General features: G+C 36.7%; 1 protein-coding gene across 1 annotated transcript; it reads left to right on the top strand.

Moving 5' to 3' along the window:
• The first annotated feature begins 5,705 nt into the window (after positions 1–5,705).
• On the top strand, positions 5,706–17,717 carry LOC141376527 (uncharacterized). The gene is made up of 8 exons (XM_087273249.1): positions 5,706–6,157; positions 8,446–8,592; positions 9,829–11,505; positions 11,871–11,965; positions 12,096–12,146; positions 13,163–13,655; positions 14,365–14,470; positions 16,753–17,717. Exons 1-7 carry the CDS (start codon positions 5,938–5,940, stop codon positions 14,466–14,468), a joined length of 2,787 nt encoding a protein of 928 aa, XP_087129375.1. The 5' UTR covers positions 5,706–5,937; the 3' UTR covers positions 14,469–14,470; positions 16,753–17,717.
• The last annotated feature ends 2,003 nt before the right edge of the window (positions 17,718–19,720 follow it).

The following is a 19,720-nucleotide window of genomic DNA, read 5'->3' as shown; positions in this document are numbered from 1 at the left end:
GTTCGAGTGCTTCTGGAAATACTCACGCTTACAACGGAGAATTCATCAGTTGTTTGGTAAAGGAAGGATCAGAAAAATGTTGACAAACATCAGTAAATGAACAGTTATGAAAAACAATCTGAGCTAGCAATTTACTGAGTGAAGCCTGCAGCCACTGCTCTTTTGAGTCACTTTTGAAAAATTGCTAAAAGTTGGAAAATTTCTGTTAAAAATTGCTAAATTTGTTGCTAGGTGCTGTTTGAAAAAAAAGTTGCTAGAGTAGTATAAAAAGTTGCTAAATCTAGCAACAAAATTGCTAAGTTGGCAACACTGTGTTTCGGACGCAGCCTAAGTGTCGCTCATATTGTTTATTATTTATTTTTCATTTAATATTTGTAATGTGTTGTAAGAGCTAGCGTGTTTCTTTAACAAAAAGGTATTTTGACAGATGTTTCTGTCTGGCGCCCAAGGTTAACTTTAAATGAATGATTATTTTGATTTGTTTCTTTTTTGCAATAATGCACCTACCAACACGAGCGTTACAATAACCACTTCTGAAAATAGTGGAGTTCACAGGCTGAAAAGTTTGAGAACCCTTGGAATAGACACTATGATAAACTAATAAATAATTATGATAATTATAACTAGGAATGCAGGCTAAGCAGTGGCGCAGTAGGTAGTGCTGTTGCCTCACAGCAAGATGGTCGCTGGTTTGAGCCTCGGCTCAGTTGGCGTTTTTGTGTGGAGTTTGCATATTCTCGCTGTATTCGCGTGGGTTTCTTCCAGGTGCTCCGGTTTCCCCCACAGTCCAAAGACATGCGGTACAGGTGAATTGGGTAGGCTAAATTGTAGTGTATGAGTGTGTGTGTGGATGTTTCCCAGACATGGGTTGTGGCTGGAAGGGCATCCGCTGTGTAAAAACTTGCTGGATAAGTTGGCGGTTCATTCTGTTGTGGCGCCCCGGATTAATAAAAGGACTAAGCTGACAAGAAAATGAATGAATGAATGACTAATGCACCAATATTACAATTCTGATTAAAAACAGATAAGCCAAATAAATTTCTAATATTCCAGACAATTTTGATTTTATGAATGAAAAACAAACAAACAAAATTAAACCCATTAAATATTCATATATTACAAACAAATTCCCAATATTCATTCATTTATTCATTTTCCTTCGGCTTAGTCTCTTGTTTGTCAGGAGTTCTCACAGCAGAATGAACCACCAACTATCCCAGCATATGTTTTACACAGCGAATGCCCTTTCAGCCGCAACACAGTACTGGGAAACACCCATACACTCACTCTTTCACACACACACACTCATACACTAAGGGGAAATTTTGTTTATCCAATTCAGTTATCCCGTCTTTGGACTATAGGGGGAAACCGGAGCACCCAAAGGAAACCAACGTTAACACAGAGAGAACATGCACACAGAAACTACACACAGAAATGACAACTGGTCCAGTCGAGACTTGAACTAGTGACATTCTTGCTGCGACTGAACGGCTGTGCTGCCCCTATTCCCAATATTGATATAGTGTAAATTTGAATTCTCCATCTAAAATCACAAATAGCAAACCTCAAATCATGTGGCTTGATGTACTGTGGCTCTTGTGCACTTCAAAGCAATCACCCTTACTATTTTCATCTGGCTGACCATAAAAACAGGAAGAAATAAAATCTCTATTCAATATAATGGCATCAAAAGCCTCTGAATCAGTGCTCCAGCACATCAGCAGATCGATAACATCCAGGTACAAAGCATCATCTAATGCAATGTTCGATTTGGAGAAGCCATTCAAACAACAAATAGTTCTCTCTATGGGTATAGGAAACCTTCAAAATTGCCATATTTTTGTATTGTATTGTAATTATATTAATACAATTTCTTTAAATGACTCGAATGTCTATTTGGAATTTATAATTTTAGATTGATATGATTCTGTAGGGGAGAATTAAATAACAGTACTTAAGTAATCAAATGTAAAAAAAATATTGAACAGTCTTTGTTGTATTCATTCAATTTCTTTTGGCTTAGTCCCTTATTTATCAGGGGTCATCACAACGGAATGAACCGTCAGCTATTCCAGCATATGTTTTACGCCCTTCCAGCTGCAATCTATTACTAAGAAACACCCATACACTCACATTCACACACACTCATTCACTACGGCCAATTTAGTTAATTCAATTTACCTGCACCGCACGTCTTTAAACTGTGGCGGGAACCGGAGCACTCGGAGGAAACCTACACCGACACTGGGAGAACTTGCAAACTCCACACAGAAATGCTTACTGGCCCAGACAAAACTCAAACCAGCGACCTTCTTGCTGTGAGGCAACAATGCTAACCACTGAGTCACTGTGCCACCCTGTTGAACAAACAAATCAATAGAATAATTATTATTGAAGTTAAAACGAAACAATTTTTCAAAATTCTCATTCAATCACAGGCCTTAAAAAACACTTTGCAAAATTATCAATTATAATTTAGACTCGAGGCGAGGCAGTGGCGTAATGGGTAGTGCTGTCGCCTCAGAGCAAAAAGGTCGCTGGTTCGAACCTCGGCTCAGTTGGCGTTTCTGTGTGGAGTTTGCATATTCTCCCTGCCTTCGCGTAGGTTTCCTCTGGGTGCTCCGGTTTCCCCCACAGTCCAAAGACATGCGGTACAGGTGAATTGGGTAGGCTAAATTGTCCGTAGTGTATGAGTGTTTGTGTGAATGTGTGTGTGGATGTTTCCCAGAGATGGGTTGCGGCTGGAAGGGTATCCACTGCGTAAAAACTTGCTGGATAAGTTGGCGGTTCATTCCGCTGTGGCGACTCCAGATTAATAAAGGGACTAAGCCGACAAGAAAATGAATGAATGAATTTAGACTCGATATTGTATATTCTGCGATAAACTATTGTGAATGATCACATTGTGATATTGATGCTGAAACGATATATCGTGCAGTCCAACCATTATCGTCCCAGTAAGATAGGAATATGCTTTCAAAAAAGCCGATACATATATACTGATATTTGCGTGCCAGTGTGACACTAAACTAAGGAGAGTTTAACTCACTGTTGTCCAAACTCTGTCCTGGAGGGCCGGTGTCCTGCAGATTTTAGCTCCAACTTGCCTCAACACACCTCCAAAGATGTTTCTAGAAAGCCTGGTAAGAGCTTAATTAGCTAGTGCAGGTGTTTCTGATTGGGGTTGGAACTAAACTTTGCAGGACACCGGCCCTCCAGGGCCGAGTTTGGGCATGCCTGGTTTAACTCATTCAAAACACTCCCTCACCTGAACTCACCATGAGAGAGATGAAGAAAATGAAAGCACACAAGCGCTAAGGTATCAAATGCTCAAGACATAATCTTTAAAATGTTGTATTAAAAATGTTATGCTGATTTTTTGTGGAGAAATGGATTAGAGGTAGCCTGCTATTTTTATTTTTAACGGAAAACAGCCTATGCTGGTTATTAACAAAAGATTGAGCCAGTGTTTTTTTGTTTTATAGCCTAATCTAAATCTGTAATTTAAGTGAAAATATTTAGTGCAGCAAAATTTTGAAAAAAGAGACTTGAGATATTTTAAAACAAATAAACTCACCCAGTATACCTATAATGTTTAATCCAATTAGGACATTTACTGCCATCTACTGTACAAAATATATATTTATTAAATTATTTGAAAATGAAACACCTCTTAAAAATTGCTCATGAATATGTTATTAGAATTTTGACTTGATCATGGTTGTTGTTATTATCTTATATTATGTACTTTTTATTGTCTCACTTTTTACTTTTTTTTTTTTTTGTAGTGCTTTGGGTTGTAAGAAAATTGTCCCAAATAAAATGTATTAAAATTATAATTTTTACAATAGTTTAATAATCAACTCAAAACTCCTTAAGATCACAATGAATTAAGATTTTTACTCATCATAGTAGATAATGTAACAATAAAAATGATTTGATTTGAAAAATGTTGTCAATATCCATTAAAATCTTTTAATTCCTTAAATTGAAGTGTAAGTTGGCATTTGAGCTGTTTTTAATTTAAGAATTTTAATAGCAAACACAAACACATTCATTGGTTAACCATAAAACATTCTTTGGTTATGCACTCTTCGAATCCAAATTTTCCACTCTCCATCAACACACACTCATAGATGAAGACAGAACTTCTTGATGCCTGCACACAGAGCAGTAGGAGACAAATGGTCAAGTTATAGCTCTGCTGCTTTTGACAATAAAAAATGAAACATTATAATGTGAAACTGTGAAATGTTTCTCCATCACAATTAAACTGATGTTTTCTTTTAACAATTCAATGTCACTTTTTCCACTATCTACATGTCATTCAGCAGAAATAGGTCTGAATATAAGGACTGAATATAAAACACTAAATACAAAACACCTTCAGTTTACATCACGAAATGTTTCTTAGTAAAACCACCATTTAAATCCTCTACAAAACAGTTTAGACAAAGCATTGAACTTAAAATGATAGAAAATGCACATATACACTGATATAAAAAAACTAAGTAAATAGCTAAACTCTATATTAAATAAAGAAATAATTACCTGCATAGGACTCAAACTGACAGTTGTTATATTTCCACCATTTTAAAAACATCATTTCGTTAGCACATGGAAAATTGGCGCTCATGGAGAAGAGTAGGCATCAAAACGTCAACAAAGGTATAAAATAGCACAAACATAAAGCGAAAATCCACTCTGAAATTTACATGAAACTTTGTTTAAGTTTTCTGTGTGGAGCTACACAGAGATGTCGCGCTAACAGCAGCAAAGCCTGACGTTACATAAGATACAGCTGCGGACACGCACATTAATATAGCATCATTTTTGTAAGACTGTATAACAATAATTAATATTTTTACAGTACTGTGAAGGTTGGGTTTAAGGTTGGGGTAGGGGTAGACGTTAATAAAATACAATTTATTGGGTAATTTATTAAATACCATAAATAATACTCGGTACAACTACTGTTTTTACATTGCTGTTATGTTTGGGTTTAGGGTTGGGGTAGGGTTTGACGTTAATAAAATACTATAAATGGAAAACTTAATAAATAATAATATAAATAATTCTCATTAACTTCCGGCCGCAGCCGTATCTGGTTGTTGCTAACGTTAGGGCAGATATGGTTGGTTAACGAGAATTATTTTTTAAATTTCCCATTTGTTGTATTTTATTAATTATTGTTATTCAGTGTTACAAAATGATATTGATGTGCGTATCCGCAGCTGTATCCTATCTAGACTTTACCCGTGTCTGATGTAGCAGCAGGATTTATTTAGAAAACCCACAAACTGATTAGGATTATTTCATTCAATATTTGTTTTTATTCATATTTTTTAATCGAAGCTAGAAGAACGGTATCTCCTACAAGAGTAATTAATTAATAACTTGTCTATAAAATAATTAAACATTTGTTTGTTGCCCTTTTTAAAATGCCTTTATGTTTTTTTCAGTATTGTGCTATAGTATTCAATATCCGTCACAAACATTCATATTTTTGAACTTGAGCACTAATTTTGTATTTTTGTCAATCAATTTGTAATCGTTTTTAAATAAATCCTCTGCGAACTGTAAAGCCCGCCTTTTTGATTTGATTGGCTAGCATTTTGACATTGATGAGCTATCGCTGACTGTAGTGGTTATGTGGTTTAGTGGCAACTTCAGATGTGAACAGTCCTAGTTGAGTAATATTTGAAAATCGCCTTTGTAGTTTTAAGCAAAAAAACTACAAACTCGTAAGCTGTTCGAAGCAAGCTGCAACTGTTCGAAGGATTCCAAAAATGACGTCATCGCTATTCGGTGCTGCCACACCCTTCATTTAATTGATATTCTGAATTGAGTGAAGACGCGTTTGCAGAAACCTCGCGCAAATCTTTGGATTTGCGAATATCTATTGACTAACTTATTTTCTGAGTAAACAGGATTATGAGTGAGAAAACTAATTTTATGTTTGTCCACGCGATGGCAGCAACAACGCCCTTGTGTGTCGAAGGAGAGACTGAAGGGACGAAAACATGGCTGGAGAACATTGGATTCTGCACCAACTTCTGTCCCTGGCTCGACGAGGAGGATTCGACAATGGCTTCAGATGCCGACAAAGCATTTGATAAGCCTTTTACTGTCAATGACAAGAAAAATACAACCGGTAAGACTGTCAGCAACCACCCAAGCTTTCTAGGTTTTTAAAAAAATGATAAAACTGGGCAAAGAGAAAGTATTAGTGGATGAAATTAATTTAATATATGACTTAAGAAACATAATATATAAAACAAAACATGATAAATTGTCAATAATGGGGTTTAGGATGAGAAAAGTGTGAGGTGAATTGCCCTGAATTAAGACTCTGGCCTCAGATATCCCTAACCTTAAAGTTAGTTTGACGTTAGACATTCATTGACGTTAAACAATTGGTTTCAAAACAATTAAACTCTTTGCTCCTGCTATAGTTTGAGTCAAAAATATGTCAGATAGATATAAATATGTGACCTTTATGTTGCACAAGGCTTAATTTCTCGATTTAAAAAACAAAAACAAATTAACCATACAAAAGAATTTAGAAATTCAACCATATGAAATTATACACTAAGACCAGTACCAAATTGTTCAGAAGAACACAATAGTACACAATAAAATTTATACAATAATGATAATACAAGTTATACAATAATATTTTATATACAATAATGCATCCATGGCTATTTGTATTAGGTCGAATACACTGTAAACTCGTAAATGAATTAAACTCTGACACCATTTGAGATAAAATTCAAATCAACCCTAAAAATGGCTAAATATGAGAAATAAATCCAAATTTTCAGTATATCGGTTGCACTGCAAGCACTTTTCTGATATACTGACAATATGGATTCACTGCAGTATATAAAATTAACAAAGGCATAACTATAAAAAACAAAGCTTGTGCATCATAGACAGAAATATTCAAACAGTTTTACAGTTTATTTGAATATTTTATCTCAAATAGTGTCATAGTTTAGTTCATTTAAGAGTTTACAGCGTAATCGACCTAATACAAAACAGTGTCTTGTGCAAAAACCAGCATGTTTTTCTGAACATTTTGGTTCTGGTCTTATTGTATAATTTCTTCTGGTTGATTTTTTTTTTTCTTCGAGAAATAAGCTTTGTGCAGCATAAAGGGCTCAAACCATAGCAAAGAAAAAACCATAGCAAAGAGTTTAATCGGTTTGAAATCAAATGTTTAATTTGGCCACAATTTTCTGTTTCTGCATATTGAATGATTTTCAAATCTTATTTTAACACATATTTTGGGAAAATGCTTTAAATATTTTCTGACATACAACAATACTCTGGGAAAGAATTTTGTTACGTTCGTGGCTGATTTTGCCCCATTGATGATGTCATTTTTTGATAGCAAAGACATGACACCATCTAATAATGCAGTTTTGACTTCTGCTTGCTCTTCTTGTTGGGAAAAGGTCAGAGTTAATTTTTTACTCATCAGTTGCAGTGCAAAAAGGCTTAGTTTCTGCCTTCTGTTCAATTCAATGTTGTTTCTAAAGTGCTTTCACTATGTAGACTGTGTCAAAGCAGCATAACACAGCTGAAGTTCTAGTAAACTAAAACTGCTTCAGTCCAGTTTGCAGAGTTTTCCCTCTATATGGAATATTGTGTGTGTGTGTGTGTGTGTGTGTGTGTGTGTGTGTGTGTGTGTGTGTGTGTGTGTGTGTGTGTGTGTGTGTGTGAGTGAGTGTGTGAGAGAGAGAGAGAGAGAGAAATGTCTGAAAAAATTAAAATAAGCAAGTTAGCTCTCAGAGGATAGTAAACATAGTGAGTGTATTTATGCACAAACACTATAATCTGCTGTTTTACTCCATAGAGCTCCATATAAAAGCCAGAATCTTATTTGCACAGGGAAAATCTAAAGGGTTAATGCTGTCAACTGATGATGAACAGTAAAAATGACACATTTTATTTCTTCCCAACAAGGGAAAACCACCAACAATTAATCGAAAATGTTATATACTTTATTACTATAAATGTTAGCCTTTTTAAGTAAGATAATATTTTACTTGATAAGATTACAAGAATAATACAAAATCTGTTTCTTTCAAGTAGCAAAGAATTAATGATTGAGATATCACCTCTGCCTTATTTTATTAGTCAGGAAAGACCCTAATATACATCACACTAACTTAATGTATTTCTGTGTGTGTGTGTGTGTGTGTGTGTGTGTGTGTGTGTGTGTGTGTGTGTGTGTGTGTGTGTGTGTGTGTGTGTGTGTGTGTGTGTGTGTGGTAATCTTTAGGAATAGACTAAAATAAATAATTTTCCTTTTTATGTCAACGATCATCAGAAAATTAAGTAATGATCATGTTCCATGAAGACATTTTGTAATGAATAAATTACAGTTGTTGTTGTTGTTTTATGACTCTTATGGCTCATTTTGTTATTTAGGGTCACATATGGAGATCATCAGCTTTTGCAGTGATTTCTGTCTCTGGCTGGACGATGACTGGACTGTGGCTTCAGATGTCGGTACAGCACCAGATGAGATGCCCGATGACCCTTTTCCCGATAACACCATGGAGGAAAACACAACCGGTGAGATAATTAGCAACCTCTTCATTGTAAAATATGAACATTTTATTAATGGGAATTAGGATACTTAATCTCTTTAAGTAAAATATAAAGGTGAAAACAGGGTAAAGACATAAGTATTAGGGAATTAAATTAAATATATAAAAAAAACAAGGAACTCGACATATTAAACAAAAATGAGAAATGATTAATATTAACACAATGATTACATGTTGTTCTATAAGATAAATTGGCCTCAAGTGAGACTTTTTTTAAGGTGGCCTATCCAAAATAACAAATTCATATTCAAAATACTATTTTAAAATTCACAGGACATGTTATATTAACATTGAAAAAGAAAAGCTGCAGATAATACATTGAGTAAATTGAGTAGATTTTAATAATATATTTAATTGTGTTCTCAACTCACAAAATCACACACTCTAAAAGTTATTTTTGTTAAAAGCAAATCTTCCTTGCTGTTCTGTGCTTGTAATAAATGGAAAACAAATTACATCTGTGACCCAAAAAATTGAGCCGATCGGTGACTAAAATAATGTTATCCAAACCATGAGATTTGTTACAACATTAATTTCTTGTGGAAGCCTTTTTTATTTTGTTTGGCTGGAATAAAAGTAGCTTTTTAACAGTTTAAGGTCAATAATATTAGCCACCTTAAGAAAAAAAAAAAAAAAAAAAAAATATATATATATATATATATATATATATATATATATATATATATATATATATATATATATATATATGTATAATTGTATTAGTCTTTATAGAACAAACCACTGCTGTCCAATGAATTGCCTAATTATTCTAACTTGCCTACTGAACCTAATTATCATAGTAGTGTCTTTAAGCATTTTCAGCTGAATACTAGTATCTTGTAAAACAGTTTTTTAAACTTAAGTTTAAAAACGTGATGAAAAAAAATCTCATTAAATCACAAGAGGGCTAATAATTTTGACCATGTTTGTATGTATGTTTAGGAATAGCTTAAACACTTCATTTGATTTCCTTTTTATACCAAAATTCATCAGAAAATTAAGTATTTCAAAATTAAGTTTTTAAATGACTCTTATGTCTAATTTTGTTATTTAGGGTTATACAAACACTACAGCTTGTCCCCACTTAGGGAAAAGTCACCCTATATCTTGTTATTTTTTAATATGTTTTATTTATATATACTCAATAGCCTAAACAATACCAGATTGTCATGTTTTCTTTTTTGTCTTCTTTTCAATTTAGGAATTCAAATACAAGGCAGCAGGTGGAGCAAAATTCGTGCTTTCTTCAAGAGAGTGTGGAAGGCCATAAAGAAACCTTTCCTCTGCTGCAGACAGATAAGTGTGGAACCACAAACACCACAGGAGAATCCACAAACAACTAATCCAGACCTAGAGACTGATTCAGATACAGAGAATGTAGCTGGACCTTCTTGGATCTGGAACTCTGTTGGTCCAGATTTAGAGCCTGTCCCTGGAGTATCTGGTCTCTGTAACTCTGTTGATCCAGATTTAGAGCCTGTCCCTGGAGTGTCTGGTCTCTGTAACTCTGTTGATCCAGATCCAAAACCTGTCTCTGGAGTGTTTGGGCTTCAGAACACTGTTGATCCAGATCTAGAGCCTGTCTCTAAAGTGGCTGGTCTATGGAACACTGTTGATCCAGATCCAGTTTCTGTCCCTAGAGTGTCTGGTCTCCAAAACAATGTTGATCCAGTGCCTGTACTTGAGGTGTCTGATTTAAAGAACTCTGTTGATCCAGAGCCTGTTCCTGAAGTGCCTGGTCCTCAGAACACTGTTGATCCAGTTCCAGAGACTGTCCCTGAAGTGCCTGGTCCTCGGAACACTGTTGATCTAGATCCAGAGCCTGTCCCTGAAGTGCCTGGTCCTCGGAACACTGTTGATCTAGATCCAGAACCTGTTCCTGAAGTGACTGGTCCTCGGAACACTGTTGATCCAGATCCAGAGCCTGTTCCTGAAGTGACTGGTCCTCGGAACACTGTTGATCCAGATCCAGAGCCTGTTCCTGAAGTGACTGGTCCTCGGAACACTGTTGATCCAGATCCAGAGCCTGTTCCTGAAGTGCCTGGTCCTCGGAACGCTGTTGATCCAGATCCAGAGCCTGTATCTAAAATACCTTGTTCTCAGAACACTGTTGATCTAGATCCAGAACCTGTTCCTGAAGTGCCTGGTCCTCGGGACACTGTTGATCCAGATCCAGAGCCTGTTCCTGAAGTGCCTGGTCCTCGGAACACTGTTGATCTAGATCCAGAGCTTGTCTCTAAAGTGCCTGGTCCTCAGAACACTGTTGATCTAGATCCAGAACCTGTTCCTGAAGTGCCTGGTCCTCAGGACACTGTTGATCGAGATCCAGAACCTGTCCCTGAAGTGCCTGGTCCTCGGAACACTGTTGATCTAGATCCAGAGCTTGTCTCTAAAGTGCCTGGTCCTCAGAACACTGTTGGTCCAGATTCAGAGCCTGTCTCTTGGCTGTCTTGGCTTTGGAACAATGTGCGTCCAGTGACACCGTTTGTCCTTGGACTGTTCCGTCTCTGGTACACTTTAAATCCAGACCCAGAGCCGTTTTTTAGAGCAACTGGGGTCCAGAACCTGGCTGAGCCAGATCCAGAACCTATTTCTGAAGTGTCTGGTCTCAGGAACACTGTTGATCCAGATCCAGAGCCTCCACTTGGACTGTATCGGTTTAGGTACACTTTTGTTCCTGAGCTAGAGTTTGCCCTTGGACCGCTTCATCTCAGAGCCAATTTAAATCCAGATCCAGACCCTGTTGCTGGACCATCTGTGGTTCAGAACATGGTAGATCAGGAACCAGAGCCTGTGCCTGGACCATCTAGTCTCCAAGACACGTCTAATGTGAGGTCCTCATCTGCCTCAGGAGCCCCTAATTTTGAGCCAAATACTGGTGAGTGTGCTAACAGCACTCTGAAATCACATACAAAACATAAATGCAGAATCAAATTCATGAAATTTTGTTTATTTAATTTGATGGAAACAGTAATATTATAGATGCTACTGTAACATACTTGTTAACGTAAGGCAGTTGTTCTCAACTTCGGGCCTCTGGCCACCCTGCACTGCACATTTTGTAAGTCTTCCTTACCTAACACACCTGATTCTGATCATCAGCTCATTAACTTATCCTTGTGTGTTAAATAACAAAGACATCCAAAATGTGTGTGTGGGGGTCCGAGAGTCAAAATTCGAGAACAACTGATGTAAGGTTAGTTTGTCAGTATAAGAGAATAACCTCTTCTTCTTCTTTTTCAGGATCTTTGATTGGTCTCTACGGCTTTGGAGAAACGATAGGAGGCGGGAGCTTCGGCTTAACATTCAAAGCAGTTCGTAAATCTGATGGCAAGGAGGTAAAAATCTCTTACTGTTCAATTGGCTTCTTATGTAACCTGTTCACTTGATCCAAACTTGTATATTTATTAAACAAATTACAGATTGAATAATGTGAAAAAAATAATTATTGTGTTTTCTTTTTTTTAGGTTGCCATCAAGAAGATTCTGAAGAGAAACAATCCACGTTACATCTCTGTTGTAAGTTGGCAAAACTTCACTTATCATTTAATTCTTTAATGGTTTGGACACATTTACAGTTACATAGTTCAATTTCAAAAGTCAAAAAGCAGCCATATGAATCTGTATGAAAACTTCTCTCATGTTCAAACTGAAGAAAGTTATTTATGGTGACTTTAGGATGAGCTGTGCTTCATGCTGAAATTTGATTAATGTGAACATTTACTGTATTATGTTGCAGCACTGTAAGAGAAAAGAGCTGGAAAGCCTTGTTGATCATATACAAAAGTACTAAAGCAGGGTAAAATACATGTAAAGGATAAGTTTGCCCAAGCATTAAATCATTGTTTACTCACCCTGTGATTCCAATCCTCTGAGACTTTTGTTCCTCATCAGAACACAAAAGATATTTCAGATTTAAGAGCTTTCTCTTCTGCTGTAGACGGCAAGCGTCCTGAGAAGCTCAAATTCAGAAAAAAAGCCAAAACCATTGTCTGAACAGTTCATGTGACTTCAGTGGTTCCACTACAATCATACGAAGCTGCTGAAACACCTTTGTCTGCGCCAAATCTGTAAAAACAAATTAGTTTGCCAATGTTTTCTCTCCTGCATCAGGTCAGGGTACATGTTTTCTACAGGCAGTATGATGTTTTGTCAGAGTCATATTACCTGTAGTAAATGCACACCCCAGTCTGATGTAGAAGACTCTGGCAAAGTCAGTTGTTTTTACAGTTCTTATTTTAGTGTTCTTGGAGCATCGTATGATTACAGTTGAACCACTGAAGACACTCCTTGTCTCCTTTTCTGGACTTTGAGCACCTCAGGAACGTTCCTATGTGTGAAGCGTGAGGGAGCTCTCAGATAAAATGCCTTAATTTGTGTTCTGAAAGACGAATGAACGTTTCAGGGGGTTGAAATGACATGAAGGAAAGTAAATAATAACAGTATTTTAATTTTCGGGTGAACTAATCATTAAAATAGTACCAATTTTTCCTCAGATGTACAACTACTAACCCTTGTTTTCTTTTTCTCTGCAGCCTGGTTGTTCCAGACCTGTGTGTGAAGAAGCAGCGTATATGCTAATACTGAAACATCCTTCAGCAAGCATGCATGTGATAGAAATGTATGAGTGGTTTGATCAAGCTGGATTCATTTCACTCGTCATGGAGTACCCCCAACCTTGCGTATCTCTGCGGGACTATATATACATGCATGACAAACTGTCAGAACGGGTTGCACGTTCCCTGCTGCACCAGTTAGTCCAGGCAATGCAGCACTGCATTGACCATGATGTTTCCCACAACGACATGCATGCTGACAACATCCTAGTCAACACAACGAAGGTGGAGCTCAAGCTGATTGACTTCGGTTGTGCTACCAAAATCAGAGCAGAAGATTATCAAGCTGTCGTCTTTTCAAACATCTGGAACGTAGGCTACATGCTGTATTTCATGGTGCATGGAAGACAACTAGTGAACAGAATTTCTGGAAGGAAGCGCCACCTTTTGTTTGGTCCCAGTGTATCCAGTGGTAAGTGAAAAGACAAATGTACATGCCAAAACCTCAACCTGTTGTAGTCTCATGACAAGACAGGAAGAGCTTAGCATTGCTGATCCTAGGAAATGTTTGACTTTAATAAGGAATCTAACGACACCTTGTATAATAGTTAATGATTGAGCAACTTCAGTCATGGGGTGCCACTGTCCTACAGAGTTTACCTTTAAATTTAATCCTCAAATGATCTTGTCATTGACTGTATTCAAAATCACTCCTATACCCTCATCTACTACTCCTTACGTTAGTCTAGTAAATTAGTGTATTTAAATGAGTAAATGTAAACAAATAAGTCAATTGAAGCAGTTTTGTTTGTGCTTTTCTGGTTGATAAACCCCTCAATTGGATTGGATTCTGCTTGGTTAGACCCAAGTTATTTATCACAACAAGCTGTATGCTAGTATTGAAACACTGTAGTTTTATTTATCATGTATAGGAATGTTATTTTTACAATTAAATAAATGTATTCATTAATTCATTTAAGGGTACAGGGCTGCGATTTCAGCCATTGGTTAACTTGCTTCACAAGTGTTTGATTAGAGTTTAAGTAAAACTCTGCAGGACACAGACCCTCCAGGACTCTCCAGTAGCCTTTTTTAATAACAAATTTCAGAAGATATCTTTATAAATGTCAGCTTTAATGTCTTATACAGTCTTGAATAACTATCTCTTTCTCCTTGTACAGACTGCTGGGATCTGATAGAAAAGTGCATGGATAAAAAATTGTCAACGTTGGAGGAAGTCTTACAGCACCAGTGGATGAAGAGGCAGGAGATGGAGCAGGGATGAAGGTAAATACAACTGATCCAGTAGGAAACAACATTTGTAATACTGGCACACACAAAGCTGATGGTGTCACATTAGTTTTGGCGCTTTTATTAATCATCTTCAATTTTGCTAATGTGTAACATATTTTAGAGCACTTAGCAATTACTAAACACTAAACATTTTTAGCAATACAGTTAATGTAAAAGAAACATATATTTGAATATTCAAAGATGTTAAAAAAAATGTGACAATGAAAGCATTTAAAATGATTAATTTTCTGAAAATCTGTACATACACACAGGCATGAGGGTGTTTTACTAAAACTGTACTCAGAACCCCTAGTTTTCACGATTGTTTTTGTGATGAAAATGTCTAATTTTGTGGTGATAGTTCTTGAAAATTTTGCGATTAATATATATCTTCATGACACAAGTCGTTAAAATAAAGCTTTTGTCAAGACAAGATCTGAAACGGCAGGGGTTACGCCAAAGGAAGGTTGCATAACTCTTTATTTTTTACAGACAATCTTACTTTCTCTTGCTCACTCCCAGCAGTATCTGACATCATTTATCTCACTCAGAACATGCGTTACCTTACCGTATTAAACCTAAAACACATCAATGGCAGTGAAGCGTTTTCTCTCATCAATGGCAAGGGAAAATCATTATCAATTTGGCACGTATCATAAAAGCAGCCATACATGTAATGCAAAAATAATCTCATTCAATTGGGTCAGGTCTAGCGGCCGTCATCCACAAACAATCATCATTGTAAGCTGCTTCCTTTTCTGTCTGTTCCACTGCTCTGTTTGTTAGATGTTAGATGTTGTTAGTCTCAATTCGCGTCGTGTCATTCGCTCGATTTGCTGCTTCTGCTCTCCATACGTGCTGCTCACGCAGTGCTTTCGCTTGCGGTGTAAAACAGGCATTAGGCCCCATTCACACGAGGCGTCAGCTTCAACGCTTCCCATTCACTGTGAATCGGTGACGTCAGGCGTTGCCGAACTGCATTGTGGATCAGTCTGCGCCGCTTCAGAGGCGTTGCTCGCTGCAGAAGTCGGGACTTGTTCAACTTTTCCAGAGGCGACGGAAGCGTCAGCTAATCAAATCGCTGAATGCAAATACACCAGCTAGACAGTGGCCTATTGCTGACTGAATTTCATTGGCTGATGCTGCTCTGATGATCGTGTCAGCCCCAACTTCAGACATGCCTTCAGTCAAGCATTGACGCTGAAGCCCCGTGTGAATGGGGCGTCAAGCCTCCTTTCCACTGCACACGAAAAACCAGAAGTCATTTATTTCCAATGGAGAGTAGTTCGGGAGCTGCGTTGAGTTTCAATCATCTCCATATGCAGAAAATTCTGATCTGAATTGAGCTGCGGATCCATTGAAATATTTAAACTCCTGCGACTAGACCGTATGCGACCAGCCGGCCGGATGTGATGTATTCCAGTGTTGTTCGAACTGGTCCGTGTGCGTGAGATGAGAAATAGGACTTTATTTGGTTATTTGTTTTAATCAGAAAAAGTCTATATTAAAAAAAAACATTTCTTTTCATAAATGTAAGTAATAAAGTAATAAAAATATATTTTTTATGTTGTCTTCACATCCCCTCCAATATTTTTAGCGGTCTGAGTTTCTAGTATTCATTCATTCATTCAACAACGGAGAATTGCTTCTGCACTCCTTCATTTCGGACACTGCGAGTACAGCTTCTTTTCCACGGTGCACGTCAGAACTGAAAATTCTGTGCGACTAACACAAGGGGGCGTAATCCGACAATCGTGTCCAAATGTCATGTGTAGTGGAAAGGTGGCTTTAGGGTTGTTAGGGCGCAGGTGAGACGTCATTTTTCGAGACACTCAAATACATCACGTGCGCTGCATTTGCAACATCTACAGTATAAGTCGTGTAAAATACTTCATTGCAAACTGAAATAAATATCATTTGATAGTTTAGAATTGGATGTTTTATGAGATTATTTACTTTTTTTGCATTTAAATTAAGAATTTTGCAGAATCGCAAAGGATTTTGCTTTTTGTTGATTTTGCGTGTAGTTTAGCGTTTGCAAAATCACAGAAAACTAGGGGGTCTGTTTACTGCATATAACTACTTCAAAACAACTTGCAGTTTTGTGGTAAATAATATTCTTGTTGCGGTTTCTATTTCATGGGCTGATTGTAGCTTCAAGAGGCCGTTCATGGACAAGATGATTTTTCTATTGTGTTGTTTCCTATTTTATCGATGTGGTAGACAAATTCCAGACATGCTTTTAATTTTTTCTTCTTTTATTTTTCCTCATTTAGAAACTTCACACACAAAGCAGCAAAATCTTCAACAAAAAATCATTAAAAAATCATCAAAACTCATCTATAAAGAAGCTTTTCCCGATCCAGAACCACCGTCTGTGCTCATAAACACTACAGGATCAGCGTTTCCCCAGGAAACTGCCTCTTTTGAGCTACTCTCCATAGGATCGGCCTTCAGCAGAGACATTACACTGAACTGAATTTCAACAGAGACATTTGTTAAGCTGCTTTGACAACATCTGCATTGTATAAGTTTTGTAAATAAAGATGAATTGACATGTACATATCAGAAATAAGATTTATTTTTGCACTGTTTATGTATATATTAGAGTATATTATGTGTATATTTATTTATTTAGGAATAAAGTTTTAACTTTTGCACTTTATGCTGTTTATGACACTACTGGTCAAAAGTTTGGCGGTGGGGGGTGTTAAAGAAAATGATTCTGTAAATATTGATTTATTACTTATTGTATGTAGTTGCAAATGGAATCATTAATCCAATAATTTTTGCTTTTATTACTGTTACCATTAATAGGATCAAGTGACTCTGAAGACCGGAGTAATGATGCTGAAAATTCATCTTTAAAATTACTGTAATAAATGATTAAATTAAATGATCAAATACATTTTAACAGTTATTTTATAGTGGAATAACATTTCACAATTTGTACTGCATTTTTGATGAAACAGCCTTGGTGAGCAGGAGAAGCTTATTTTAAAACATTTAAACATTTTACTGAGCCCAAACTTTTGGCCGGCAGTGTATAGAGGTATTTATATGTATTTATTTTTCCATATATTTATGTATAACATTTTATTGTTGAAAGCAAAGCAATTGATTGAACAGGGAATCTTGTTTTCTACTGTGCACATGACAACATAAAGTGAAGCGAGATGATGTAAGTAAAAGTACATTTCTTAATAAAAATCTCTTCAATAAAATTACTTTTTGCAAGGAATTACTTTTTAGAATTAATTCATATTAACGTTAAAATAGATATTTACTTTAAAGAGCCCCTATTATGGGTTTTTGTGAATGACCTTCCATGTAGTGTGTAACAGCTCTAAAGGTTTAAATCTGAAAGTGCGCAGAGTTTAAAATTATTGATTCATTTCTAAAAGAGTCGAGTACTTCAAATGAATCATCTGCATAACGAGTCTTTAGCCGTTTTGGCGTGACGAATACGAAACTTTAGCTCTGCCCAGCTGTTGCGCATACTAACCCGGGAAAAGTGAAACCTGCGGTCCCGCCCACTAGCACGGTAACAAAGAAAAAGAGGCTAGAAACACACTGTAGCAAACTGTTGTGTGAAGTCACGCTGTGCTCAGCTGGATAGTTTTGGAAGTGTGAGGGGAATGTTAGTGCTATTGTCTCTACCCAAAGATGAAACTGAAGAGTCAGTTGTTGAGGTTTACTTTTGCAAAAATACCTCAGCATTATAGCCCAGCCATGTGCTGTTTGAGTGCTTCCGGAATCTACACTACAACGGAGAATTCATCGGCTGTTAAAGGAAGGATCAGAAAAGACAATTGATGTAAGGGACTATGTCAGTACATGGATTAGTGGATCATGAATCCGTTTCGTCCTCTATTTCACAAGTGTAAGTACATGTGATTTAAAATGGCTGCCTCCTTGTTTTCTCTAGCTTGCTAATTAGGTAATTAACATAGACTATATTCCGTACACAACGATGTTCCGTACAGATGACCTTTTAACGTTAATCTCTGAATAAATACTTAAGGGTAGTAGGCAAGCTATATATCTGTGTAATCTTTAATTCTCACTCTTTCAGCTCCAACCACAACAGAGACATTCCTACTATATCTTTCCGAGTAAAATCAGTAAGTTTGCTACGTCCACCTAATGCACTTGAAAATAGAAAGTGGGCAAGCTTAGTGCTAGTGTCGCCTTGGAGGGGAGACATTAAAGCCCCGACAATATGCTTTAGCATTTAATTTATGCATCACACGGTATTACAGTCTTTATAAAGTGAATATTATGTTATCACAAATTGTTAAATTATCTTTTGTTGAATAAATGCTTTGAAATGGGGATGTTTAAACGTCAGTTGTGCGTGACGACCATATGTCGCAACTCTCCGCCTGAGAGACAGACTGCAAACGCAGTAATTATGCAGTGATTATGTTTATATTCATATAAGGTCAGTCAAGTTAGCGTTAATGTGCACGAATTTAATTTTTTAATATTTTGAAATGTCATGCTGTAATAAACATGATGCAAAAAGTAAATGATTTTGAAGCTCTTTCATTTCAAACTTTCATAAAAGAGTTATTTACTATCATTAACTTCAAGTTAAACACAATAATAGTATATTCTGACATAAGATTTAAATAAGACTTCAAACAATGCCCATTTTTACCAGTAAATTAAAGTTATGCGCCCTGTACGGAACACTATTTTAGTCGTGTACGGAAAACCGTTAATACCTATCATCTTCCGTACACATGCGAAGCCGGTACTTATCCCATCTTTTCTCAAAAACTACTTGTCCAAAAGACATCAATCAAGATTTGGATTGTGCAATAGGTATTCCCCTAGAGAATGAAGTGCACAAGCATGCTTATCTGGCTTTCAATGACGGAGGAGTGGTCGTTTGAGTGCGCTGAATAGAGAAAAGTGTACGGAACATGGTTAGTCTACGTTAATTGTGTTTTGTTACTTGTAACCGCTTGTACTGTATCAGATTAGCTCTTTATATTCTTATATAAAGGCTAATGCCACGTTGAAAATGTGACGCAGCCACTTTGTTTAGGGATTTAAATACGTTTGTGAGCTCACGTTCCACTGCCGTTTTTCATTGCTATGGCCACCTTCAGCTGTTCTTACACACATGCGGCGGTCAAGTTTCAAAATTGTTCAGCTTTTGACACTGTGTGGATTAATACTGAATTTATGACTCCCGGCAAAAACAGGAGTGTTGACAGGTAAGCTCACACATAC

The sequence above is a fragment of the Danio rerio genome, chromosome 11 (genome assembly GCF_052040795.2).
Source record: "Danio rerio strain M-AB ecotype USA chromosome 11, GRCz13ab, whole genome shotgun sequence".
Lineage (NCBI taxonomy): Eukaryota > Metazoa > Chordata > Actinopteri > Cypriniformes > Danionidae > Danio > Danio rerio.
The sequence above is the reverse complement of the archived record's forward strand: the minus strand, read 5'-3'. Positions and strand labels throughout refer to the sequence as shown.